Source organism: Temnothorax nylanderi, unplaced genomic scaffold (genome assembly GCF_030848795.1).
Source record: "Temnothorax nylanderi isolate EJ_2023f unplaced genomic scaffold, tnyl_v1.0 TNYL_tig0007_pilon, whole genome shotgun sequence".
Lineage (NCBI taxonomy): Eukaryota > Metazoa > Arthropoda > Insecta > Hymenoptera > Formicidae > Temnothorax > Temnothorax nylanderi.
The window spans coordinates 1,857,446-1,883,242 of NW_027249069.1; the positions used below are offsets into that span (position 1 = coordinate 1,857,446).

Below are 25,797 nucleotides of genomic sequence, written 5' to 3' on the forward strand. Positions count from 1 at the left end.
AAGGTTTTTATCACAACCTTGCGACATTTTTCGATGTCTCTCGTCTTTCAGAACGGTAACGTGTAATTACGCGTCTCGCCGACGTTGAAGGAAGTGTTGAAAGTCACGGTAAAATCAGACGCTTCTGCTTCTGCCAGACGCGCTAATTCTCAATCGCTCTGCACGGTAGAATTAACGCGCGTTTCACGCGAAGCTCCACGATAAAATGCTCGATCGTGCTCAAATGCCTTCTCGCACAGCTAATTGATGCGATTACCAGGCCACCTTGAAGACGCACCGTGACCCTGCTCCTCGGGTCACAGCTTGACGGAGGGGCTGTCACTGCTGCAGAGGGTGCGACCGATGCGTTTGTCGCTGCCTGCGTCAACGTCGATATCAACTTCTACGTGCTTCCATCAATAATATGTAGCTAGAACTTTTGCGACTTTAGCTGAAACTTAAATTGCAAAAGAACAGGTAGATGAAAAAAAAAATCGACGGAAATCATTCCGAAGTTGTATAAACGTGCGAGATGTCACGGTTCTACCCGGTATAATTTGTGGACAATTAAATTAATCTCTCTGAGAATCAAACTTTTCGAGGATTAAAAATTTACAAATTACGAATTCGTAAAACTATGTTCAATTTTGTTTTATTTACCGAGTTTTTACAAGAGGCGGGAATAAATTACGCGGGCACAACGGTAGCGGTTTGCGTCAACGACGTAGAGCGCGTTAACGATGTTGCGGTGGCGTGTGATCGACGGATGGGGAACAATGTCGTTTTCGTGCGTTGAACAAGCTGTATCGTTTTCGACCGTAGGCGGCCGGCGTTTAATTAAATGTTGGAGGGCGTCGAGCGGCCCAACGGGATGGGTATTTGGTCGGACGGAGGAAGGGGAAAGACACGGGAAAAGGAAGAAAACGGCGACGGGGAGAGTCGGATGAATCAGTGCGATGGATCAATGCAAACGCGAACAATTTCAAGGAAGAATGAGAAGTGACAAATTGAACAAGGTTGAAAATAGAAAGGTTTCGGAAAGGATGAACTCGAGGTGCTCTTTCAAACTCGCAATCCTCGCAACATTCTTCACAGTTATTGCGCTTTTTCCACTTGAACTCTCTGCCGGCGACAATCTTATTGTCGCTGCATTATCTCTAACGCTTTCTTCTTCCTCTTCATTGATTACAATATTGTTCGCTCTTTGTACCTCGATGTAAGACCTCATCTAGAATGCTGCAAGATAATTAGTGAGACAGTGTCAATGAATCGAATGTGAGTGAAAGCGAAAGAGAGTTAATACGATATTTGCTCCTGCCTCCTTCAAAATTCGACGATTCTCTTGGGAATCTCTTCTACAGGATTTTTACATATTCCATCAATAATACGTCATAGGTCTTTAGCGTACGGTATCCCTCGATAACTGTTAAATATGTTAATAAAGAGAAAAAGAATGATCGCTCAAAGAGATCAGCAACGCAATCGTGGAAATGCTCTCTCCCGAACTGGAATCTTGCAGGCGGGTCTTACAATCTTTGTGACGCATGATCAAAAAACGTCACGTTACAACAAGCAAGCGATGTTGTATGAAGATTACATCGTTTATAAATAAATAAGCATTGATAAATTGCGATAAAAATCGATTTAACTGTTGCCTTTATTGAAACATAAAAATCTTCGCAAGGTCGTCGTAAGAAATGTTATCAAATTACAAATTAATTATCTACTAATTTGTATATCTAGAATATGATCTACGATATGCGCACAACTTATTCTATTTATTTTAGTTATTATGCATATATGTCGCAGGAATTTCGTGTATTTTTTTTATTATTTAAATTCTTAGAGAATTCACAAAAAACCGGGATATCGTGGAATAAGAGTTACACAATCTTACTAGTAATTTTGCAAAATCCTTGGTTTTGTCAGTGAAATTGTGAGTTGAAATTTTTATTAATTCATATTTTATATTTATAAATATAAAAATAATTATATAAATGTATAATATATTTACATTTATAAATTATATTTACATTTATATTTATATTTATATTTATAATTTTTACTCATTCCACACTATTCCGGTTTTTTGTGGATTCCTAGGAATTTTGCAAAAAAACGTATTACACAAAATCGCTGCGACATACATAATACGTGTCTTCATATATGTATAATATGTGTATATATACAATTTTTTTGTATAAAACATAAAAATAATGCTTTCGTATATATATAAAATGAGAACTAATACTATGAAATAAGGTAGAACTTAAAATTAGATACTATAATATAAAATGTTACATTAATAATTTTATGTTATTAAATTTTCTTTTAGTAATAAGTACACGAGATACTTATGTATTGAAATTTTTTGTAAAATAAAAATCGTACATTTAGCGTGTAAAATAAAAACAATATCATGAAATAATCCGTAAAATAGGTAGAGGTAAATAGATCTATTCTAGAAAACACGATAGTTATTAATTTCCTACAACGTCGTGACATTATCAGAATAATTTTTCGGATCGAATACAAAAAGAATAAATAAAGATATTAACGTCTGCAAAGCCAGGAAAGAAATTTTCTTTTTCTTAATTCGATCTTTCAAAAGATATTTCACTTATTTCTATAACTTTTTAGCGCGTAGTATCTGGCTCTTCTTTATTCCGTCGTTACTTACCAGAACAATTATAATTACTTAATTATTCAGTAATTATAAGTAATTCAAAAAATTCTACATTATTATCAGGTTTCTAGCCTTCCAGAAATTTTGTCGCAACTTGCCTTACGAGATCACTCATTTCTCAATTTTGGTGGAAAGTAAACGGTTCTGATCAGCATCGTCGTCACCGACGGCACTTGTCTCTTATTGTGCAAAGCTAAATTATCGGTATTAACGGATGAGAATTCGGTGGCGACTTTTCGCGCTGTCAGTGTCAATATGTTCATCAAATCCATCGTTGTTCCGTGTTCAGCCAAGATGTCGCACAAGCATTGTATGTACCACGTGCCTTCTGAGGGATTCCTCCAGGTAAAGAAGCCTTGAGAATTGAAGAATTAGAAATTAGAATTACGAAATAAGAATTACATTGAATTACATATTATTCATTTGTATCAATTCATGAATTTATCAATACCCCGCGTCTGCTGTACGTTACGTTACAGTGAATACTTTTTGGCTATATTAAAAGTTTATTTTTTTTTTAGCAAAAATGATTGGACCTCGCAAATCCAAGATTCTCTAACAGATTGAATTATTATAAAAACTGATAATAAACTTTGCATCTTTAGTAACAGAAACTCAATAATCAATATATATTAAAAATCATTCTCTTAAATACAGTGAAGCTATAACACTATGTTGGGTTCCAACAAATTTAATCGCTCAAGTTATATAATATTTGAGCTAATATGAGAATTAAGCTTTCTTCAAGAAACATTTATAGATATTTATTTTTATACTTTATGTTTCGATATTCATAATTTAAAAAATGTGTCATTTAATTATCTAATATTACTTAATAATATTAATACAATGATAAATATTTAGATAGTTTGTTTGATTAAGAATGTTCGGTTTTTTGTACTTATTCGAATTTACGTATTGTACGACTCCAAAAAATGCGTTTTTACATATCATGTAAAGCAATATTTTATTGAAGAAACAATTAGCTACGTACTGGTCCTTAGCGTTTTGGAATATGCCTTTACAAAATGGTACAATTTCTATACGTCATATAGAAGGTATTAGGTACTTACCTTGAACCGAGCTGTGAGCTATCAGAAAATCTGCGTGAGTCGGAATAGCATAAGAAACTACCGAATCAGTTTCCGTTTTTACTAAAGTGCGAGGGGACAGCATAATACCGCTATCGGATTCGTCGCCTCTGCAAGCCTAAACAAAAAGCCAGAGGCACAGGGTGAGCTAGCCGGGTAGAATAAAACCAAGCGGAAATATATCACGATATGTCGAATGTAATTTCAAAATAGAACAGGAACTCACGAAAATGTCAGTATAGTTTTACCTGGATGAAGAACAGCTTAGGCTTGCCCGCGAGCGTTATACATTTATCAGCGGCGAAAGGCTTCCAAAGCCTGTCGGACTTGTAAATGACGTCCTTCGCGCATATCAGGTCGTTCTGGACCCCGTGGGTTAGCGTAATGACGCAGAGGCAGTCATTATTCGTGTGGTCGAGCTGACTCACTGTAACACGCACAATTGAACATCGAAATTTAATTAAATAAACATATAATTTAAATCTCTGCATCAGAGCGCAAGAAAGGTACACAAGTCGAGACTTCAAGGGAGATGGATATAAATGAGTCAGTGCAAAACGTGATAGATATCGTTTCTTACCTTTCTCTATCTTATCTATAATCTCGCTGTGCATGAAGTCGTGGCAAAGTTCAACATCGAATCCAAGATCCCCGAAAGTTTTCTTCAATCTTTCCGCGTCCAATGCCGAACCTTCTCGCGTATCGTAGCTCAAGTCAAATTTTTCGTGATTGAAGATTATGCACATGCCGCGATTCTTGTGATTCATGTTATAGGATTCTGCGTCTTTCGCTACTGACGCGTATGCAGTGGGTTCTTTGAAGGTGCTGAATAAGAAAGCACGGAAATAAACAGAGTATACAAACGCTACCGATGCAAATATAAAATCCTAATCCCTAAAAAAATCTACCTTTGAATGTTAATGAATAAAATAATTGTGCATGTGCATAATCTTCAATCACGAATAATTGCAAATATTTATAGTGGCGATTGTAAAACTGTAACTAGCATGTAAGCAACATCAGTGAAATTAAACAATTTATTTATCAATATTTAACGTTTTTTTAATAATAACTTTAAAGAAGTATTTACGTATATGTTTAGAGAGAGACTAACGCATTTATTAAGAGTTGATTTTTTATTCAACTCCAAATTAATATTATTTTCGTAGTAATATTTTCATTTGGTGTTTGAATAATTATTTCTCGATTTAATATCATTAAAATTATTGGATCGCGCCGCTTAGTTTCAGAACTAATACTCCTGTAAGTTAATAATCCGTTTCCTTACCAAACGGAGTCACTGATTTTGTTAACTGGGACGTTATTGGCTTTAGCGTCGGTTGTGTCTGATTTCTTCGTCTCGTTGGATTGGGACGGTCCCGCAATACACAAATCGTCCGTACATTCTTGCTGCTCCGTTGACATCTGAGAAAATAAATGGCTTGCATCAGAAAAGAATTATGTTCTGCAATTTATTATTTTACCATATTAATTGCAAAAAAGATACGCGAGATAAATTCGAGATGTCTTTCATCGAGAAAAATTAGTTCGAATTTTGTCGAAAAATCTGTAAAATTAAAGCTGCCAATTCTGATGTTATTTCGAGAGGAGAAGAGAAGAAAAAAATTTCACTTGATTTGGACAAAAAGTAAAAATGTGTATAACAATACAATTCTTGTACCATCTACACTTTGTCAGAAATAGGCATTTAATTAAATAATTTTTTTCTAATTTGTTACTCGGATAAAATTATATCTTTAACAAATAGTTTATATGGTATTCTGATTGTAAAATACTTTTTTGGAAAAGTGGTTATCGTGTAACGAGAATATTATTCAAATTATTATCTAACCGAGAAAGATAAGATTTAACTGAGAAATTATTTGAACTTAATCAAATACATTCTACATCAGTCCTAATACATATAAAAATACCATTATTACATCTAATTGTAAGACAATCCTTGGCCGGTATTCATAGTCGGATCTTATTTCAAGACCGTCTTAAGTATAATGTCTTAAGTTGCTAATACGGTCATTTGATTGGCTGGACGGAGTCTTAAGACTGCCTTTGACCAGACGATCTTAGATATAAGATTCGACTATGAATACCGCCCCTTATATATATAATTTTTATCTATTCGATTACAATTAGTACATTACAAAAGCCTCGCAACGTAAGTTTACATACAAAGTAATCCGTAGTAGATACAGATTTGCTCCGGTTTCGGATATTCCTAGCTTCAAAAACTGTAGAATATTTTCTAAAGCATGAGCTAGAATCCACCACCGAATTGGATCTACTCCTACTCCTTGGCTTATCATTGTTCGTCTCCGTCTGGAAATATAAAGATTGACGTTATTTATTTATTTATCTAATTATCTGTTGAAAATTCCTTTATTTAGTACATGTACTAAAATAAAGAACCAGCAAATAATTTAAAAAGTAAAAGCTGAACGCACGCGTTCAGATAACGAGAAGAAAGAAAAAAAACGAATGAAGAGAAAGAAGTATATGCAAATTATATCAAATACATATGCGAGTAAATTATCAAAGATGACCGAAAAGCGATTAATGTAGCTTTAAGTTTTCCACACAAAGTATGATACAATTCTTCAACCTTTCTATAAAGGTGCATCCCGAGGCTCTCTAGGTGGGAGAGTAGCCAATCAGAATAACTTCGTTCCGCTATTTCTTTGCTTCCTTGAGACCAGGCCTAAGCATCTTAACAAGAATGAGAAATTCATAAAACGTTCAAAAATAGAGAGTAAATGCGCTTATTTAGAAATTTATATAAATCTAAAAGAAATTTGCTACTTTAATTATTATTTTAGCCCTCTCATTATTCATATGTTAATAAACCTAAATTCTACCAATAGGGTAAACTCGGGTAAGATGGCCAACCTATGTTCATTCGATGTTTCATGGCGAGCTAGATTTACTCTATTAGAAAATTGTCGCGTTATTTGTATTATTAAAAAATAACAATATGCGAAGAATATGACTTTCATCTCTCGGTTCATATACTGGTCCGTTATTCTGTTTTTATTTGTGCGGCTGCTCCTTTTTCGTCACTGAGGTTGCTTGTCCTTTGTCGTTACATTTTCTTACCTGTGAAGGGTCTAAATCCTCGAATCCTCATTTTCAGGTTTCTATTTTAGAGAATAAAGAAAGAAGAAATCGCAGGCATATTCTAATACGTTTTGTTGACTTAAGAACTATTTAACGGAAAAACTTGAAAAAGCCTGGCAGGTTGTCTCGACGCAGAATACGACGTTTATCTCGACGAACAAATATTCCGTTGCCCAAGTAGTAAATTGACATTATTTATCATCAAAATGACGACAAATAACGTCAGCTATCTGTAAGGAATAAAAAGAAAGTCACAGAATGAGAATACCGTCCGTTGTTGGTCTATTACTTTGTTATTACTTTGTTTGTTATTATCGGGATGCTGGATAGCTTAGATGACAAAATAGTTCGTTTATCGAGCGACAGATACGGGTTCGAATCTGGATGTTCCGTTAAGGTTTCGAGAGTAGAAAAAATATTACTCCACTCTTTCCCAGAAACAAGAACCATAGACAAGAACAAATTCGAGACAATTTGGTAATACCCTTGCATCCTTCGGAATATGAAAATCTCTAGATGAAAAGAAGAAAAAGGGAAAACTGTTCTCACTTTCGTAACTTTCGTAACTTCTTAGTTTCTTCCACTTTGCGCTACGCTTTCAAGCTTACCCTGAATTCCTCATAATACGCGTGCACTTGAGAACGGGACATACAACGTTCCCCATACGCGTGTCTTAGCATCTGATAGGCGTCGTGTTCGCTTTTTCTTAAATTGACTAAAAACTTGAGATTGATGCGTTGCTCAAATTTATCCATGATTTCTCCGGGATCGCTTCCGAACACGCTTTAAAATAGTCGAACGGCCAATAAATTTGTAACTTAAAATAAACACGTGTCACAACAATTATAATAACGCTGTTTAATAACTTTTGGCTTAAATTATATGCGAATCGGTAACATTCACTCCTAAACGTTCAACAACAAGTACCGACTTCTTTCCGGGACGTTCTACCGCTTAAATGCGTCGTATTTATATCGGGAGATGATGAAACGTGTTAAAGCAGGTAGTTTCCATCTAGGAGAGAGGGGGGGAAAAGCTTTTCCCCAAAATCCTTCGTCATTCTTCAGAACTTCTTGCACGGTCCATCTTTCCTCTCTCTCTCTCTCTCTCTTTCACGTTTGCGTTGGTGAGAAAAAGAGAAAAGATGAAGCGTGCAAGAAGTTCAGCTAAATAGGTTCAACCTATAGCTTGTACGATTTTAGATTTAGCCAATTGGTAGCAAGGAGATTTTAGCGGGCCACCCTTCGTGAGATTTTAGCGGGAAAACCGTTCGTTGCCAGTTGACAATGAGTTGCTCTGAAGGTCAGTGTAATGTATATACATATATACTGCGTAATGGACAGCCTGTAAAATTACACGCACCGCTCATTCAATCTCTCCGCGTTAAGATATACGTATAAATATCTTACATTGATTATGATATATAATTATTTTTATTTTCATTATTATTATTTTTACTTATGCACAAGATAATTATTTGTCAAGTTTAAAGCTATATAAAAAACTATTAAGATTAAAAAATGATTGAAACTGCAATTTCTTTCCGTAAACGAAAAACATTAAAGACATTTCGAGAAATCGTCTTCATTTTTTTATATATAAAACTGTAATGTTTTTACATAAATTGATTTCTCGTGTTATTTGACTTATAAGAATATTCAATTAAAACCGTCTAAAGTCGAATAAATTCCCTTTAAAATGAACCTACTACATTTTTCAATTCTGCCCATAGACTTCCGATAATCACACAAAATAGATGTGGTATCTCATAATAGGGGACTTCCCTCTAATAACAATATATCTGGGAAATACTAAGGCACCGGCATGTCTCTCTTTTATCAGAAGCAAATTTTACGTCGACAGCTAGTAATATTAATGCAGATTCAATCAATTAATCTCCCTTATCCATCTATCAAGTGCAATCTCGAAAGAAAGTAGCGATCGATGATGAAATCGGAGTCAACGGAAGCTCTCGATGCAACAAAAGCCCACAAGTGTGTTTTGCAACGAAAATATCGCGGTGTGTTTGAGCTACTAAGTTAGTCATCCTTTTACAGATTAGAGAAAAAAAAAGTTTCGCCAAAGCGATAGTGAAACGGACGTTCTTTATCAATGATTCAGATCATCATTGGCAGGGTTGCCGATAATTGTACATATTTAAATTTATGCGGCGTGACTCAACGCTTTTTATTGTCTTTTAATGATAGAATTTCTTTTAATCGGTGTGAATTTTTCTTCGCCTGAGAACGTCATGGGAGCTTACTGACGAATTTGATTTAGCACATTTTGTCGCTTTGTTGTTGAGGCTTGACGTATAAGAGGCTAACAAAGAGAACGTGAACAAAGGGATGAGTAGGCCTTTATGGCCTTCATAGAAGAAACGAAAGAAAGTTCTCCTATGCTAGAAATTATATAAATACATAGACGCGCAAGAAAAAGCATTTTTTTACGCAGTACCGCATTGCCATTATATTGATTTTTAGTTGAGATAATGCAAACGCGCCAAGTTTAGCGTTTTGTAATAGACTAATGAATCATAAAACTTTTTTTTTATTGCCGATCTCAAATAATTAATATATTATAATATATATTCAAAAGTAACATTATAAAATTTTTATTAACAGGAGAGTTTTACAAGAATAAAGCACAAAAAGAAATTTGAATAGTAGGGTGTACTATTGACCTATTATTTCAGAATCGATCGTTCTTAGCGATGCAATGTTGTGTATTATATTAACGTATATTTATTATTATACTTCGAGCAAAATTGGAACGAGATCAGATTCGAACGACTCGATTATACATACGCCTGCAGTTCACAACACGAATACCCGTTGTTTACTTGAGTTTTCATTAGCAAAGCTGTTATCTTCTAATTAAACTTATATCGCGTTCATACAATAAAACACAATTATAATTATCGATAAGGATCCTACATATAATACGTAATTATATATATATATATATATACATACATATATAAAATTGTCAATAAGGATCCTACAGCAATTTTTCCTTTAAAAAAAAAACCGTTTGAAATCAATTGAGGGGGCGCAAAGTATTCTCTAATACTATAATCCCTCTCTAAGTTTAGATTTCGATACGAAAGCGATCGTTATGTTTATCCACACAAAGGGACTGACTGCAAGACCACTAGCGGCTGATGCAAGACTTATTATTAGACTTTTTTTTTGCGCACACTTAAATCGAATTCGGCATTACAGTTACGTCTCGTTCCTTCGCGTTTGCGACACGTATCGAAAGTTGAGATTCGATCGATTTCGCTTTTCTCTCCACGCGCTCGATTTACCTGTTGCGCCGCGGCATCGCCGCCGATCGCCGACACCTCCATCAGCTCCATGTCGCATGGAAGAGAAATTACCACCCCGAGATCACACGCCGCGTAAGTACGCGCTGCTCCTCGCGTCGTCGAAGGTTTCCACGATTTTACGAACGGGTACCGCGCTGCGTCCGGATCGCGTTCGCGAGGAAAAACGACTGTGCGGGTCAATCTCGACTGATAAGTGTCAGATACGTCGTCCGTGTGTGTGATTATCGAAGTCCTACCGAGGTGGTCGACTTATCGCCCGTCTTATCACGTTCGATCGCTATCGCGTCCGCTATCCGTCGCGAGCGGCCAGCAAAAACGCGTGTTTATTCATAAAACCGCAGGAACCCCGTGACGTCGCAGGATGCTCGCGGTTGCGAGGCGTAATAATAGAATACCTTGGAAAGGTCACCACACCGTAAACAGTAGGACTGTCACCTACAATTTATTACGGGAAAGTATCTCTGGGTCGGGATTTCATTTATAATAATTTTACACGCCGCACGTATGTATGGATCTCTCTTATCATTCGTATTGACATATTTTGTCATCTTTATTGCCATTTTATGATGTATAATTTCGTTTGCACTTCTAAAACGTACAGTTTTAGTATGTTTTTTTTTCATTTTTTTCATTTTTGAAACAAGCTAGTAGACGTCAGAAAAAAATAATAGCATAAATAATAGAATTTAATAATAACTGTATAATTGAGAAATAAAGTAAAAAAAATAGAGATATAAAATACTTTTTATGACAATTATTATTGATGAACAGAAAGTGTGTCAATAGGCCTGTTCTTTTTAGCTAAACTTCTCGCACATTTGATCTTTTCTCTTTTTCTCTACATCGTAAAAAGAAAAAAGTAGTTTCAGGAAAATGTTTGTCTAAATACAATTATCATTAAATGAAGTCTATATTATTCTCCTTTAATTCGACGAACAGAATCGTTTACGATGAAATGTCTAACTCTCTGGGAAAAAAATTTTCATATATAATAATTATATATAAAATATGTATATATGTTTCCTTTCTTCTTGTATAATCTCCGTTCCTATTCACAAGAAAAAATAATAATAAGAAGAAGAATCAAAAGATAATTAAGTGGTTAATTTTCGCATTCTTTTTTCTTACAAAAAATGAAGTTTGAGAAAATGAGAAAAACTGTTCATATATAATCATATATAAATGTAGTAATTGTATGTGAAATATAATTATACGAGATTATATAGAATATTGTATAATTTAATCGCAACTTTTCTCAAACGTCGATCAGAATTTCGTTAATTCTGGCCAAGCCATTTTTACGCATTTTCGAAAAGAGTCCCGCGACTGCGTCTTTAAAACTTTGACGCGATTGGCTTGATCGTGGCCTATCGCGATACGTTTTGCCTGTAGCGCGGTTCCGCTGGATGCACGCTGCACGCTTCCCATCCATCACGTCATCACGTTTCCCACCCGCGCCGCGGAATTGCAACAAGGAAGAAAACGTTGTGCGCTGTGCGAATAATTTATTCCGGAATAGGCTGCCTGCCCTCTCGCTATTGGCCTGCTCGGCCTCTCCAGGCCTCTCCCCTGCCCACGCCGCAGGAGGCTGATCGGTAGAGGTGACTAATTTGTAAACGTCGAAGGTAGACTGTCGAATGCCGAGCTCGACCGTGTCGATCGTGAAAAGCTGAGAAGGCGGACTCCGGTCCCAAAATAAAGATCCTCGGCCTCCTGTCTCGCTACCCGATCCGCCCGACATCGTTTCGCAGTTCCATTGTGTTGTCGATCATGTGCGTGAAGCAGGTAGGCGAAGGAAGTCGCGGTGAAACGCATTTTAAAGGCTGTCTGTAAACTGCGCACAAGCCCGATGCTTTGTGCAGGAAACATTAGGAAATGTAGGAGGGAGAGGTTTCTGGCGAACTTTCCCTCGTCCGAACTTTTCCTAGCCGACCAGAAAAACTCGCCTCGCGTGACGGACGAAACGTCAATCTGAGAAATCAGCTGATAGAATTGTTTTGTGTCTCTTAATCGATAACTCTCGTTGCTCCCTTGATCGTGCGATGACAGTTGGCGTCGACTCCTGCTAGGCTATGCTTCTCTTCGCGTTTTTTTGTCGTGTCCGTGTTGAAATAGTGTCTTTCTCCTCTTTTCTTCCTTTTTTTCCGGAGTTTTATACATATATTTATTTTTCAGTGACATTTATACTGGAGGAGGATCTTCATTTTGATGAGGCAACTGCGATTGTAACAAAATGCCTGTTACGAACCAACGCGTTGAGGCCAATCCTTGTCTCGACGCTAACGCGTCGCTCGGAATAGATGAAGCGTGTTTCAGCATTCTAAATGAGTATTACAGATCTGTCACATTGTATACTCAGGTGTCAGACTGCTATCGGGTATGTATTTGACACACGGAATTCTTTATTGCGTTTGGCCGTTTAAATAATGTCCTTTGCTATTGCAGTGCGAAGATGTACCACAAGCTACCTTGCCAGCGGGAAAAAACACCACGTTGGTTGTACCTACGAAATATCCTTTGTACATATCTTACAAGGACGAGTCAAAAAGGTGTCAGTAAGTAACTCAAGAATGTACGAGTTCTGTGATTGTCTTACTTGTTACATCTTATGCCGAGATACCAAAATATGTGATTGTCTTACAGGACATGGTTCGATTTTAAAGAGCATGGAAGTTACGGTTGGAATATTTCCCAGGAGCAAGGGTGCTCAGAAATTTATACGATTCATGAACCGATAAACAGTTATCTTCGTAAGTAGAAAGAATTTATAGCAATTTTTTTTTTTAAATCTTGATTTGACGAGGCTGGTGTGTTAATCGATGATTGTTCCTGTTGCAGCGATATTTGCAGCTTTTATGGTGTACGTTCTGTTAACGATTTTATTTGCCACCGTCAAAGTTATCGTGCGTGTGGTGAAGGGAAGATTATCTCCGGATTATATACGCGACGTAAGTGTCTCTGCACAAATATATTAATCGTGCGATCACACGCGCCATTCTGGATACGATACTATGCGTACTTTCAGGATTTGGATGAGCTTCAAGAAGCGGAGCCGCCGAACCCGATGGTCAGGACAAACAGATCTAGTACTAGGATCCGTTCGGTTGATACATTCCGAGGGTACCTCTCGTCTTTACACGTAAAACGATACAATCATCGATCGACTTAATGCTAAATATGGTGAAAATATAATTTCAGGATTGCTATATTATTGATGATATTTGTCAATAATGGCGGTGGCAGATACGTGTTTTTCAATCATAGCGCATGGAACGGTTTGACAGTGGCCGACTTGGTTTTGCCTTGGTAAATTATCTGTACTCCTTCGCACTTTACATACGTTTCCGTTCTACTGCTCATATTCTCACGCTGCGATTTCAGGTTTGCATGGATCATGGGATTCTCGATCGCTATATCGAAACGATCGGAGCTTCGTGTGTCGAGCTCGCGCGGGAAGATTATTTTGCGTTGTCTGCAACGCGCGGTTATCCTCGTGCTTCTTGGATTGATGGTGAACTCGATTCACGCGAAGTCGCTGAAGGATCTCCGGTTTCCGGGGGTTCTTCAGTTGCTGGCCGTTTCGTACTTCGTATGCGCCACCATCGAGACGATATTTATGTGGACGCATTCTCAGGTTTGAATTACATTTTCCCTTCTTTATGACAGCGTGTTACGCGTATCTGTGATGAACCAATCTGTGATAATTGATCATCTTTTAGGATGCGTTGCTATTCGGCCAATTTTCAATCCTGCGAGACAACTTGAGAAATTCGGCGCAGTGGTTGGTCATTTTAGCGATTATGGCGACGCATACCCTAATCACGTTTCTCCTGCCTGTCCCAAATTGTCCAACGGGATACTTGGGACCTGGTGGTTATCATCAATTCGGAAACTTCTCCAATTGTACGGGAGGCGCAGCCGGTTACATAGATAGACTTGTGTTTGGCAGTCATATGTATTCCAAAACAGAAAATCCCGTGTACGGTACCATCTTGCCTCATGATCCTGAAGGTATATATATGCACGACAAATTTTATTTTTTCCAATAAAAGCTCGATAAATTTTGTACAATACTATTTTATAAATTAACGTTTACAGGGCTAATGAACACGGTATCTATAATATTTGTTGTGTACATGGGTATCGTTGCCGGAAGGATTTTATTGTTTTACTACCAATGCAATGCTAGAGTGATACGCTGGCTGAGGTACTCAGCCATCACCGTAAGTTCCAATCTTTTTTCATATAACATTAAGGCAAGAGAAAGAAGATATACAATTTGTACGATTAATAATAATTGATATTAATATTCAGGGTATTATTGCTGGATCATTATGTCACTTTGACAAAGAGTCCGGAGTGATACCAGTCAGTAAGAAAATGATGTCGCTCTCGTTTATTTTGACGGTATGCTGCTTTGCATTTTTATTATACGCAATCTTACATTTCCTTGTCGATTATAAACAATATTGGAGCGGTGCACCATTTATCTACGCAGGTTTGTAACATTTTCTGCAACAATACATTTACAAATTTGTTCTAACTTTATTCCTAACTTTTCTTTTAACTTTAATCTTTGTTCTAATTATTAAACTTTGTCCTTTGTCTCTTTTTTCCCTACAATGTCAAAATATTCATCGTTTCGTTCCTTTTATGCGTTAAGTATGCGTCAACTGAGATAAACTTCATGTATTCATTATTTTATATTTGTTTTAGGTTTGAATCCAATTACTCTCTATGTTGGGCATACTCTTACCATGGGCTTATTTCCATGGGCTTGGAAACTTGTGCATGCTACGCACTGGTCAGTTCTCGCTATGAATTTGTGGACCACAACTTTATGGGGTGTTATCGCATATTGGTTGTATTTAAAAGACATTATTATATCTATTTAAAATTGTCAAAGGTATTGTTTCGTGATAAAGCGTTATAATCCTGTATGCAAGGGATTAGATAAATTATTACAGATTGCTATGCTTACAATGCTTACGCGCGCGCTTATGAGATTGTATGCGATTAGGAAGTCGAATATCTCGAGAATAATGTGATAAGAGAAACGACGAAACAGAAAGAGAAGGTTTGATTGCTCTTCTAACAATAAGTAATCATCGTTCATTGACAATTGTAAAATTATATAAACAATGCAATTTTCACCTCAATCATTATTATGTATATTAAGTTTTTTAAATAAAATTTTTATAAGATTTATCGAACTATTTTATATTTTTCACATTAATTTTGACAGAAGTAAATTTTCTTTTCGATAACAAATATATTACAGTATGAATAATAATATATCAAATATTTGTGTGCGGCAATAAATTATTATAAATAAATAAAAAAAAAAGGAATACATCATCGTTTACACATTTCTGTCTTTTGGCTCTTTGTAGGGTAAATCTAAGAATTTGAAGACATCCTCTTCAGATGTAATTTTCTCCGCTTCTCCCGGACAACCTGAAAATAAATTTTCTTATGAAATCCTTCGCGAATTGCTACATTTTCACGTATTATTTACATATTGTTTCTCGTTCACTACCTTCAGCTGTGAGACGCTTCAGTGCATATTCATTCAGAGTGTATTTCTTTTCCAATGCGTGTGCTCTCATATTCTTGTTAAACAGATCACTTCCCGTGAAATAGAGTATGGCGCAATAATATTGATCGTAAAACGTGAGACGTATGTCCAATCGTCTGAAAGGCTTGCTTTTATCCTCTGGTAACCGACACACTCCCTATACAAAAACAATATACAATTTTAAAAAATGTTTTCCTCGCTTCTTGGGGATTATCTTATTTCAGTACCATAAATTTAGTAGATCCAAGCGATATCGTATCTGTAATCAGTCGTTTCTTTTCAAGACATTCAACAATTGCTTTTAACGATATCGTCTTCTTCTTCTCATCCCTCGCTTTCGACGTATAATCAGGATGCGTCACGAGAACGTCGATATCGCCGCTTTCCTCTTTGCAGCGTCTGTAACTTCCACAGATGGTCACGAAGTAAGCCCTGTCAAGCTCCTTGATGGCATTCTTCAGTATCTTCTCTATCTGCGCAATTTCTGCTCTAGGTATTCTCTTCTCAAAGTCATCGAAGTACCTAAAAGAATTCGTCGTATCAGTCAAAGTGTCTCCGGTGTCGACGAATCAATTTCATACTTCAATCCCAGTTTCTGATGATGCGTAAGCTTGTCCTGATGCTTCTTGAGATCCTCCAGAGTCTTGATACCAGCGTCCACCAATTCCTTCGCTTTGGCAGGACCTATGCCAGTCACCCGGGCTAACAGACTAATGGCGACATTAGTATCATCCTTCTTAATCTGAAAAGAGAGAACAGTGTACAGCGATTTGTATACGTTTCAAGTTCTCATTCCTGTTAGCGAGACCGTACATCCTCCAGCTTCTGCAGTTTCCCAGTTTGTAAAAATTCGTCTATCTTCTTCGCGATTTTCACTCCTATTCCAGGTAGCTTCTTCGCCTCCTCGCCGCTCTTGACTCTCTCCGTCAGGACGCCCAATGTCCCAGCCGCCTTGCGATACGCATTGTACTTGAAAACGTTCTTACTGACATTACGTTCATAATCTGCCAGTTCTGCAAATGGATATCTCATTGTGTACTTATATCGCGCATACTAAATCTAAACGGAATTATGCTCCCTTTTCCATGCAAAATCGTCTTACAATGTGCAAGAAGGACGTCGCTTACCCGACAAAAAATCGCACAGGTCCTGATTTGGATTGTTCGCGTTTCCCGTGGCCTTCCTCTTGCCCATTACGTACAAGAAAACACGATTCAAATTTCGAGGAAATCGATACAGCTTGTCACTTCTTAATTTCGTTCCACGAGTGATTATTTTATTTATATATTTACGACGAAATGACCGGTGGAACGTTCAAGGAGCGCACGTTGTTTTGCAAATAGAAACCATCAAAGAGAAGGACGAGAGGAGGAGAGTAAGATGAGAGAGTGGTCATGCCCCTTTGACTGTAGGTAATGTGCCGTGTGCTATGTCCACGATTTTTTTATTCTCTTTGGAAAAAAAAACCAAAAAAATCGCGAATCTAACGGAAGAGGACCAAAAAATCGTGAACATATAACACGAAAGAGAACCACAAAATCGTTGACATTATCACAAAATCGTGGGGATAGCCCGGAAGAGAACCACAAAAACGTGTACATTACCTACAGGATTCGGGTATGCAGCCAAAACGCGGGCATGGACCACGTGTGGTAACACAGCCACCGGGTCCATATATTTTACAGAACATTATTTTAATAAAGCCCTTCGAGTATCCTCGAAAAATCGTCAAGAAGATTGTCATTTCGTTAATATTAATTAACGAAATAATAAGATATAAGATATAAACATAAAAATAATATATTTTATGAAGGCGATATACAACAGATTCACTAGACTCACGTCTGCTCACGTCTCAACACTTGACACTTTATTTCAGATAAATACTGTATGTATACGGGTCCACAGAGAAATATAAACTCATCTCACATCTGCCTAAAACGCGCTCTCTTGCTCAACAATTCTTCCTTATATATATATATATATATATATATATATATTTCTGTACTTTGTGTAACGTGATACAATAAAATCTCTTATCTCGTCAACTGAGAGAGAGTATAATCTCTTCTATTACCTTATTGACATTGCACAGTGTGATATAGATTTCAAGATATGGATTTTCTCTTCGTGCTACCCAATGTGGGAGAGATCGTTTAAGTAACAGTGATATGTGAAACGTTTGGCATGTCACGTTTACATGTATACACAAAGATTTCACAACAAAACATCGAGATTTATATATAATAAATATCGCTATATATAATAATAATACTTTTACGCCGCGCTGACTTTAAGGCTGAAAAAACAGTCGGTTTAGAATACCGAAGGAAATCAGGAATACAGACTACATTTCAGTCGTAATAACTTAAACGCTCTTACGAGAATTCACTGTCGTTTATCTGTTCCTTTACGTTCAATCTAAGCTTACGATGAATCTTGCTTAAATTACAATAAGTCACTCGAAATTATAATTCAGATATCAGTCAAAGTATACAGAGCCTAAAGCCAGCGCTATTGTTCGATAGAATATTTGGCATTGCATTAAGTCTTGTCTGACGATGATTAAGGCAAATGAATATATTCGTCGTAAGTAACTTCGCAGAAAGGTAAGGAGGTTCCTTGAAAGCGTCCTACCTCGGAGATCTAAAATTTTTCAGAGCTAAATAAGTCTCATTGTAACCCAGTTGTCTCAACGTGGCCAGTTAGTAAACAGCTATTACTCTTGTATCCCTCGGGATTTTAAGACAGACGGTTGGAGAACCACGTAATCTGGACGGATCTTTGTACCTAATTCACAACGCCAAGTTAATTCACCGTTTAAACGCGTAAGTACTTTTGATTGGAACGCTAATCCTATACGGAAGGTATACGATTGTAAGTCGCGTAGCTTTTTACGCAGCAGCCTGAGAGGAAACAGCAAATGGCAAGTACAATGACCAGTATACCGATAAACACGTAAGCACGTAGCTGCGGGAATCTGCCTGGTAACCACAGAATCGTGAATTCGACGGTCTTCTCTTGAGTATCTGCAACACAACGTGCGCATCATGTAATGACAGATCTCAAGAGATCTGACAATAACGACATATTGAAGGATTCGTACCTATGTAGGCGAGCCCGTAACCCATGTGCGGCGTACCCATTCTGTAGGAACAGGTCGGTATTTGTACTTCGTGAATGTCCCCTACGTCCATTCTTAATTGGTACAGAGGCGTTTCGTACGGCGGCAGGATCCAAACGTCGCTCAGCTGATCCGTCGCCGTGTCTAGACTTATGTGCATCGCTTTGTGTTCGTGCGCGGTAAAAATGACCTGCGGCGACAATTCTTTGAGTACCTGTAACAGACAGCGGCGCAGAGTGAGTCGTCAAGCGCGTGTAAGTTTTCTTCTTCCGTGATGACAATTCCACTTCTTTTTCAGGATCTGGCACTCGATTCCTCAATCGGCTTCGATACGGCCATTGATAACCAACGTCAAAGTCTTATATATTACGAAAGCACAAATGTTAGACAATACTAAGATGCAAAGTCGGAAATGCGTGTCTCTGAGTGTATGTAGCGTGTCACTGTGTGTCTGTGTGTGTCCGCAGTGTTGAACTTGAGTCCGTAGGTTCGTTAAAATCCGAAGGATTGTGCGGATCAATCCTCCCTGCGGGATTCGTAAGGCCTGACCGTACATTTTGCACGAAACTCCCGGGCGTAAACAGCAAAGGCATATGGCTAAGAATAACATTGGTCGTATTCCTTTCTGCGTAATCGTTAAGAAATGCATCCTTCGGTGCTTCCGGAATCGTGCGCGTCAATCTGTTTACCTAAAACGAATAATATATTCGTGTATCTATCTCTTAAATATCGCGAAGATCGTACAGCTCGAGGATTTCTGCTTACTTTGAAGAAGGTGACGGTCTTGTACACCAACGTGTCTGGCTGAGTATATGCAAAATTGAATCTCTTGTGGATGTTGGCGGAAACCCGATCGTCCTCGCCTCCGATGTCGTTGTCGCCCGGCAAGTAAATTTTCTAAAAGGAAACAAGATCGGCGATGAAACGCGCTCTCTTCGAGAGGGAAGAAAAAAAAATAAAGATATTACACGACCAAAGTAAATACCATTATGTCATCTGGCATCGAAAATATTGAATCCAGTCTCCTCTTGTACCTTTCGAAATCTTCTGCATTAGCTACGTGACCCTCGTCCATGAGATCACCTAGGAAGGCAATGACGTGTGGCTGAGAAAACTTCATCGCCCTCGAAAAAGTTTTCTCTAAGTACCTGTGAAAGAGCACAACGCTATGAGAGATCAAACTCAGGATTTATCTCGACAAGATACAAACGATCCGTGTGTAGCACTTGATCACAGTAAAATTAACAGATGTTCGCTGGCCCTACCTATCGCTGTCCCATCTCGCTATCCACGAGCCAAAGTAATTCTCATATTTTTCCCCGAGTATTTGCGGGTCCGCGACAAGAAGGATCTTAACGCACTCGGAGCATTCGCGCATGGCCCACTTGAGCTTTTGTACTTCGTATACGAGAAATTCATTGTAGAATATTGTCGCGAGAATAATGACACTAATGGATATTACTCGGTGCTTCAACCTGTAAATTGTTAATCATCTACAATTCTACTTTTCCACAATATGTCGCATTGAAAAGTAACTCTTAACAAGCGACACGAGTCGACACAAGTGTCGTTCTGTTTTTATTATTTATTAGCAAAAAAAAAGAGAGAGACAGAACGACGTTTGTGTGTCGACTCGCGTCGCTTGTTGGAAAACGAAGCGTTACGTTGCGTGAATTACCTATTTCGTCGTAACATCTCTGTGATTTATAGCATTATACAACGCTGGGTAAAAAAGCTCAATGACGCAGACCTGAGTTCGTTCATCGATATCATAAGTTTCAACAGCAATCGGATCGGTTGGCACAACGTGACTCTTTTCCTTTTAATACGTTCGGGACAGGATTACCTCCATCTCGCCGTGTCTCCAACTGGCTGCTCCAATTTGGCACGTGATAATATTACGAGAGGTTATATGGTCGTGCATAACACGAGGCGAGCATAACTTTCTACTCGACTATCTTATCGCTATTGATCCCTGAAACCCTCGGACACACGGACCCGCGTTCTTATGCTATTAAGGGTAATTATCGAAACGTGCGACGATCGGTTTGCGCGATCATGATCGGAATAAAAAAAGGATTGTTTACTAAATCTAAAGAAATATGAGAAATTCTTAGAAAATTTCAGAGAAAAAAATATGAGAAATTTTTTCACCAGGAATGACTCTATGGTCATATTTATTATTTACATATTTATTAGACATATAATTAGACATATAAAATATTTATTAAACACTGTGGACGATTGGCCATGTCAATTTCGTGAATCCTTGACGCTTGCCAGGAGCCCCCCCCTGGCGAGCCCTCGCCAGTGGTCGGCCCTGGCCGCACATATGTCGAGTGTTTACATGCGCCGTCCGCAGCTGCGGCTCGCTTCTCGCTTCCGCCCATCCGCTAGTACACCTACGCGCTTGTACAGGTTCGGTTTTTCGGTTCCTGGGGGGGCGAGGACGACGAACGACGACGACGGCAACGGGAGTCGAGTCATCGAGTGAGGACACGCGATCGTCGTGGGAGAACGCGCGGCGTCGTGGAAACGTGAGAGGGAGAGAAAAAGAAAGCGGAGGAAAACAAACGTCAGCCCGCAGCGCGTCGCGCGATCGCGGTCGCCGTGAACGATGGGCGGCTACGCGAGCAGGATCGCGTCGATGTCGAACCTGGCAGTGCACAATGTGTACCGGGGCTGCAAGCGCAAGTACATCGAGGAGTACGACTGCGACTCGGAGTCCGATTACATCGAGCGGACGCTGCACACGCCGAAAAAGTAAGCTGAAAGCTCTCGGTCGATCTCTCCGCGGTCCCGCGGGCGATTTTTAATTTTCCTACGTTCTTCTCTCTCGCTCTTCGGCCGCGGATTTGACGACAACACAACCGTCGCGTTGTGCGTCGCACGCGCGAGAGTTTTCGCGTTTACACCTTCCACGTGTGCTTTTTCACAGGAGAAAATTGCTGACAACGGCGCAGTACATATACAAGACCCTGTTCCAAGAGGAGAAAGGCAGTGACATAACTGTCCTCATACTCGGACGTGCATGGAGATTGCATAAAGTTTATATTAGTCAGGTATGACTCATCCCTACGTGAGCCCCCTCTCTGTTGTCTTCTTTAAGAGAAGACAAAATATCAACGACACAAAATATCAACGACAGATCCTATCGATGAATTATTATTTGATTAAAATTCGACGGTGTCTCATCACCTGCTACAGCTTTTTATTTTTTTATATTAAATTTTGGAGACAAATCTTGGATGCAAACTTTGTTGAAATAATATTTATTTGAAATTAAAGGAGAAATGAAACTTTCTTAGTTTATATTTTGCAATTATTGGTTACAAAAAGTTATACATTTTAACAGCTTGTAATATTAAAAACTGATGCTGCCATTTTTATATTTTTATTAAGATATTTACAATGTAATATTTTCATTAAAATGTTTATAATGTCAATTTCAAATTAGTCATTCATGGTTTTAGTCAACAATATATAAGTTTAGGATATGTGAAGAAAAATGTGTTCTTTTTTCAGAGTCCATATTTTGCTAGTATGTTTTCCGGTTCTTGGAGAGAGGCTAACGAAAAAGTCATCAGTGTCGAAATCACGGATCCTAATATTACGATAAATTGTAAGGACACGTGGAATTAAACATACAAATTACTCTGCAGAAAAATAACTAAGAATAATATGTGAAAGGATTTATATTGTGTCATCTAGAAATAATATCTCAAATTGTTCCAGCATTGTCTGTGGTATTGGGTTCGTTGTATCAAGACGAGGTCAGTTTGGAGCCGAAAGACGTGGTTTCTATTCTGGCAACGTCTACACTGTTTCAACTGCAAGGCTTAATAGACGAGTGCGTAGACATAATGGTGGAGACTACAAACAGTGAGACTGTTGTGTCGTATTATAACGCAGCTGTGTCGTATGGTGTGCCTACTGTGAAAGCAGCTGCGAAACGATGGCTGGAAGTCAATCTATTGGGTTACGGATGGCGACATCCGTCCTTTCTGAAGGAAATTTCGCCAGACTTGATGACAGAATTGGTCGCCAGTCCTGATTTGGTTGTTTTGCAAACAGAGTTTTGCATATACATGATGCTACGCTTGTGGTACGTTTACAAATGCGATACGGATATCCATATTTGACTTCTGAGAGTAACAAGTAATGGATTCTCTGTGTTTGTTGTGTAATTATATGTGATTGCTCTATTTCCAGGTTATTTGCACACCTATGCACACTGTATAATTACGAGGAGACGCTAAAAATTGATGAATACTTTAAAAATCACAAGTGGACCGAGCCGTTTTTAACGACTGAAGAGGGCAAGGAATATGCAGCGCCTTTCAAAGCACTGAGGATGAAATATCTGCTGTTACATGAACAAGATGACAAGATCTTATACAGTGATAATTTAATACCACCAGACTGGCTGCACGGTGCTTACAGAGAACAGTGGCTTCACTTGTTAAGAGTGGATGGAAATAAAGACAGAGGGTAGGCTACAAGTGCTACAATTAAATTTTTCTTTTTTAATAGAATCAATATAGACGGAACTACGTATTTTCTGCTCCACGTGCAGTCCGGCGCAAATGACGGAAGAGGAATTTTCCAAGGAGTGCTTTCGGTGCGGCAGATGTGTCGAGAAGCCAGGCGAACACATTTGGAGATGGAAGGCATTCCATTATGGACTAGATTTACTAATGACTTTAGACACAACTAGCCTGCGGATTGAAAGAAACCACAGACTAGACTGTGAGCATATCAAGGCAAATCACAAAGAGCATAAAATTCTGATAAAGTAAGCTTTAGATTATCAGTTGATTGATTCAATACTTTTAGATCGAAGTTAATAACAGAAATATGAAATTTTTTTTAGAGTCTGTCTATTTTCACTGAATGAACAACGTCAAGTAAAACATGTCCAAGACTCGCGTATATTAAGATTACGTTTGAGGAGGAACACAGAAGTAAGTTAGCATTGAAAACGACGACATGTGTTTTTATATAATTTATATGGTGCGCATTACGTCACGTATTAATATTTTCAGCACGAGATAATGACTCTGGACAAACAGTTATGTTATCCTCTGTACGTATCGGTTAACATGCAACTAGTCACTCCACTCACATTGGGAGAAGAAGACGCAACGACCGACATACTTTCGGATACTTAGCATTTCGAGAATGTAATGCTCTATGAACATGTAAAGATAAAGGCCATGGGATCCAATTGACGCTTTGTAACATATTCTATTTAATTACGAATGTTAGACGAAGTTCGTAGGCACACGTTACTATTTGGCACAACACTTAAATAGAAAGAGACATGGATCTCCAGTAGAAACTTTTTTCTTTATGGAGATACACAGAATCTATTCTTACCGTGTTCATTTTTAACAAGTTCTTTAGTCAATTTGGAGTTGACCTTTCAATGAAAATGTTTTATAATTTTTAAATTAACAACAAATAATAGACAGTTAAATTTATATCATCTAAATAGATAAAATCATACTTTTACAATAATTTCAAGTAGATTTTATTAAAATTTTAATTTCATGTATTGCGACATATAATATTGGAAAATTGTGGAAAATACAAATATGCAAATTCAATATTTTTAATAAGAAACAAAAACCATCTCTAAATTGGCTAAAGAATCGGCCATTAAAAATAACACGGTAGGAATGGAACTTTCGACATATATTTGTATATCAGTATACATCAGTGTACATTAATTAATGCATTTGATACGGTTGATGCATTTGATGTGGTTCACATTAATTATAGCGGTCATTCCAACAAGCTTTAGTCACTAGGTAGATTTTAATCTTCCTTCGTATATTGAGAGACGTCGCGGTGTATATTAACGCTATTAAATGTTTTAATGTGGTTGTTCCTAAACACGTTTTGACTGATTAAAATTGCATCAGTTATAGCCTGATAAGTTGGATACAATGCAATCAATCAAAATTCCGCTTATCTGTTTAGTATCTTGATTCGTTTTTTGTAATTGATTTGTATGCAACTTTGCAATACCAAATAATTCTATTAGAATGTTATTAGACGAGGACTGATTTTTTTTTTCGATGTCCATTGACTTTGACTACAATTGCACAATCTCCCTATCTTTTTCCGTAGTCGAGTAGCGAGAAACGGAGAACCCATAATTAAAGTTAATCGATATCGAAGGAAAAAAGACTTGGAGCGTTTATCGAGATCGAAGGTACAAGCAAATGAAGTTACCTGTTTTGCACACGCTTTTAGTTCGCAATAGTTTACACTTCGATAATGATCGTATCATTTTATTTGCAAGACTGTTCGCATCTCGTATATCATTATTGCAGTATTAAATTTTTGTTTACGTTTTTCAAAGTTTTATAAAAACAACTGAAGAACTTGAAAATAATTCCACGTTTTTTTTTTTTACGTTGTATCCTCTATTCGTAAGAAAACAATTGAGAGAAAGAAACTTCAGTATCTAATTTAAACGTGTTATTTAGGGAAAATGGTCGAACGCTCTTCCGTCTTCCTGTCAGCAAAGAGTTTTTCTTCGATTCTGGTGCCTTTTTAATATCTACTAAAAAGGGCGAAACTAATGTGTATAAGCAAACTAACTTTCATAATACTAAGATAAATTTTGTAGCATTTTCTTTTGTAAAAGGTTTTCTTACTACGACAGCTGTTCGGTGAAATTATAATAAAAATGTAAACACGCAGTTTATGCGATTTCCCATGTCACCTACCTTTATAAAACGATCTTTCCGACGCTTGTGTAGAAGTTATACTGTAATCTTATCGATTAGTAATATTTTTCGCGTAAATTTTCGAAACGAATGTCGCACAGCTTCAATCTTTTTTGTTTGACAGAATCTTTGCGAC

The 25,797-nt window shown here is 37.7% G+C and overlaps 5 protein-coding genes across 10 annotated transcripts; 2 read left to right on the forward strand and 3 right to left on the reverse strand.

Moving 5' to 3' along the window:
- Window positions 1–1,618: 1,618 nt before the first annotated feature.
- Window positions 1,619–10,451, reverse strand: LOC139781449 (caspase-1). 5 transcript variants are annotated; one of them, XM_071720326.1, is made up of 10 exons: window positions 7,497–7,638; window positions 7,189–7,400; window positions 6,868–7,118; window positions 6,377–6,480; window positions 5,947–6,093; window positions 5,045–5,181; window positions 4,337–4,581; window positions 4,005–4,183; window positions 3,739–3,874; window positions 1,619–3,020 (listed from the first exon to the last, which is right to left on the reverse strand). In XM_071720326.1, the coding sequence occupies exons 4-10, from the start codon at window positions 6,392–6,394 to the stop codon at window positions 2,773–2,775; spliced, it is 1,110 nt and encodes a 369-aa protein (XP_071576427.1). In that variant the 5' UTR covers window positions 6,395–6,480; window positions 6,868–7,118; window positions 7,189–7,400; window positions 7,497–7,638; the 3' UTR covers window positions 1,619–2,772. The 5 variants fall into 5 exon arrangements, with proteins under 5 accessions (XP_071576427.1, XP_071576420.1, XP_071576432.1 ...); XM_071720319.1 differs by having other exon boundaries at window positions 6,377–7,118; XM_071720331.1 differs by lacking the exons at window positions 6,868–7,118; window positions 7,189–7,400; window positions 7,497–7,638 and adding an exon at window positions 10,199–10,450.
- Window positions 10,452–11,642: 1,191 nt separating this feature from the next.
- LOC139781394 (heparan-alpha-glucosaminide N-acetyltransferase) lies at window positions 11,643–15,427 on the forward strand. 2 transcript variants are annotated; one of them, XM_071720253.1, is made up of 12 exons: window positions 11,643–12,004; window positions 12,395–12,596; window positions 12,665–12,774; window positions 12,863–12,969; window positions 13,058–13,167; window positions 13,245–13,339; window positions 13,418–13,525; window positions 13,601–13,853; window positions 13,939–14,230; window positions 14,318–14,442; window positions 14,534–14,717; window positions 14,936–15,427. In XM_071720253.1, exons 2-12 carry the CDS (start codon window positions 12,453–12,455, stop codon window positions 15,112–15,114), a joined length of 1,707 nt encoding a protein of 568 aa, XP_071576354.1. In that variant the 5' UTR covers window positions 11,643–12,004; window positions 12,395–12,452; the 3' UTR covers window positions 15,115–15,427. The 2 variants fall into 2 exon arrangements, with proteins under 2 accessions (XP_071576354.1, XP_071576358.1); XM_071720257.1 differs by having other exon boundaries at window positions 11,643–11,991.
- Window positions 15,424–17,359, reverse strand: LOC139781494 (DNA polymerase beta). Its single transcript, XM_071720347.1, has 6 exons — window positions 16,925–17,359; window positions 16,611–16,810; window positions 16,379–16,539; window positions 16,025–16,319; window positions 15,759–15,954; window positions 15,424–15,676 (listed from the first exon to the last, which is right to left on the reverse strand). Exons 1-6 carry the CDS (start codon window positions 16,989–16,991, stop codon window positions 15,582–15,584), a joined length of 1,014 nt encoding a protein of 337 aa, XP_071576448.1. The 5' UTR covers window positions 16,992–17,359; the 3' UTR covers window positions 15,424–15,581.
- Window positions 17,360–17,581: 222 nt separating this feature from the next.
- Window positions 17,582–21,004, reverse strand: Mppe (Metallophosphoesterase). The gene is made up of 7 exons (XM_071720339.1): window positions 20,600–21,004; window positions 20,187–20,396; window positions 19,907–20,069; window positions 19,687–19,818; window positions 19,476–19,610; window positions 18,904–19,135; window positions 17,582–18,826 (listed from the first exon to the last, which is right to left on the reverse strand). The coding sequence occupies exons 1-7, from the start codon at window positions 20,614–20,616 to the stop codon at window positions 18,654–18,656; spliced, it is 1,062 nt and encodes a 353-aa protein (XP_071576440.1). The 5' UTR covers window positions 20,617–21,004; the 3' UTR covers window positions 17,582–18,653.
- A 237-nt stretch (window positions 21,005–21,241) lies between these two features.
- Gcl (germ cell-less) lies at window positions 21,242–25,634 on the forward strand. Its single transcript, XM_071720286.1, has 8 exons — window positions 21,242–21,684; window positions 21,860–21,983; window positions 22,447–22,543; window positions 22,657–23,026; window positions 23,134–23,412; window positions 23,498–23,716; window positions 23,795–23,885; window positions 23,967–25,634. Exons 1-8 carry the CDS (start codon window positions 21,539–21,541, stop codon window positions 24,090–24,092), a joined length of 1,452 nt encoding a protein of 483 aa, XP_071576387.1. The 5' UTR covers window positions 21,242–21,538; the 3' UTR covers window positions 24,093–25,634.
- The last annotated feature ends 163 nt before the right edge of the window (window positions 25,635–25,797 follow it).

Coding starts and splice junctions, on each gene's coding strand:
- LOC139781449 (XM_071720308.1), bottom strand. CDS start 7,643: ATGGATAAATTTGAGCAACGCATCAATCTCAAGTTTTTAGTCAATTTA. Junction 6,094..7,496: donor CGTATTATGAGGAATTCAGG/GTAAGCTTGAAA, acceptor TTATATTTCCAG/ACGGAGACGAACAATGATAA. Junction 3,875..4,004: donor CTAAGCTGTTCTTCATCCAG/GTAAAACTATAC, acceptor CTTTTTGTTTAG/GCTTGCAGAGGCGACGAATC.
- LOC139781394 (XM_071720253.1), top strand. CDS start 12,453: ATGCCTGTTACGAACCAACGCGTTGAGGCCAATCCTTGTCTCGACGCT. Junction 12,597..12,664: donor AGGTGTCAGACTGCTATCGG/GTATGTATTTGA, acceptor TTGCTATTGCAG/TGCGAAGATGTACCACAAGC. Junction 13,340..13,417: donor TCGGTTGATACATTCCGAGG/GTACCTCTCGTC, acceptor ATATAATTTCAG/GATTGCTATATTATTGATGA.
- LOC139781494 (XM_071720347.1), bottom strand. CDS start 16,991: ATGGGCAAGAGGAAGGCCACGGGAAACGCGAACAATCCAAATCAGGAC. Junction 16,811..16,924: donor CCTGTGCGATTTTTTGTCGG/GTAAGCGACGTC, acceptor ATCCATTTGCAG/AACTGGCAGATTATGAACGT. Junction 16,320..16,378: donor CATCAGAAACTGGGATTGAA/GTATGAAATTGA, acceptor GAATTCTTTTAG/GTACTTCGATGACTTTGAGA.
- Gcl (XM_071720286.1), top strand. CDS start 21,539: ATGGGCGGCTACGCGAGCAGGATCGCGTCGATGTCGAACCTGGCAGTG. Junction 22,544..22,656: donor TCCTAATATTACGATAAATT/GTAAGGACACGT, acceptor AAATTGTTCCAG/CATTGTCTGTGGTATTGGGT. Junction 23,027..23,133: donor TACATGATGCTACGCTTGTG/GTACGTTTACAA, acceptor CTCTATTTCCAG/GTTATTTGCACACCTATGCA.
- Mppe (XM_071720339.1), bottom strand. Junction 19,611..19,686: donor AGACCGTCACCTTCTTCAAA/GTAAGCAGAAAT, acceptor TATTCGTTTTAG/GTAAACAGATTGACGCGCAC. Junction 19,136..19,475: donor CCGGGAGTTTCGTGCAAAAT/GTACGGTCAGGC, acceptor TGTCTGTTACAG/GTACTCAAAGAATTGTCGCC.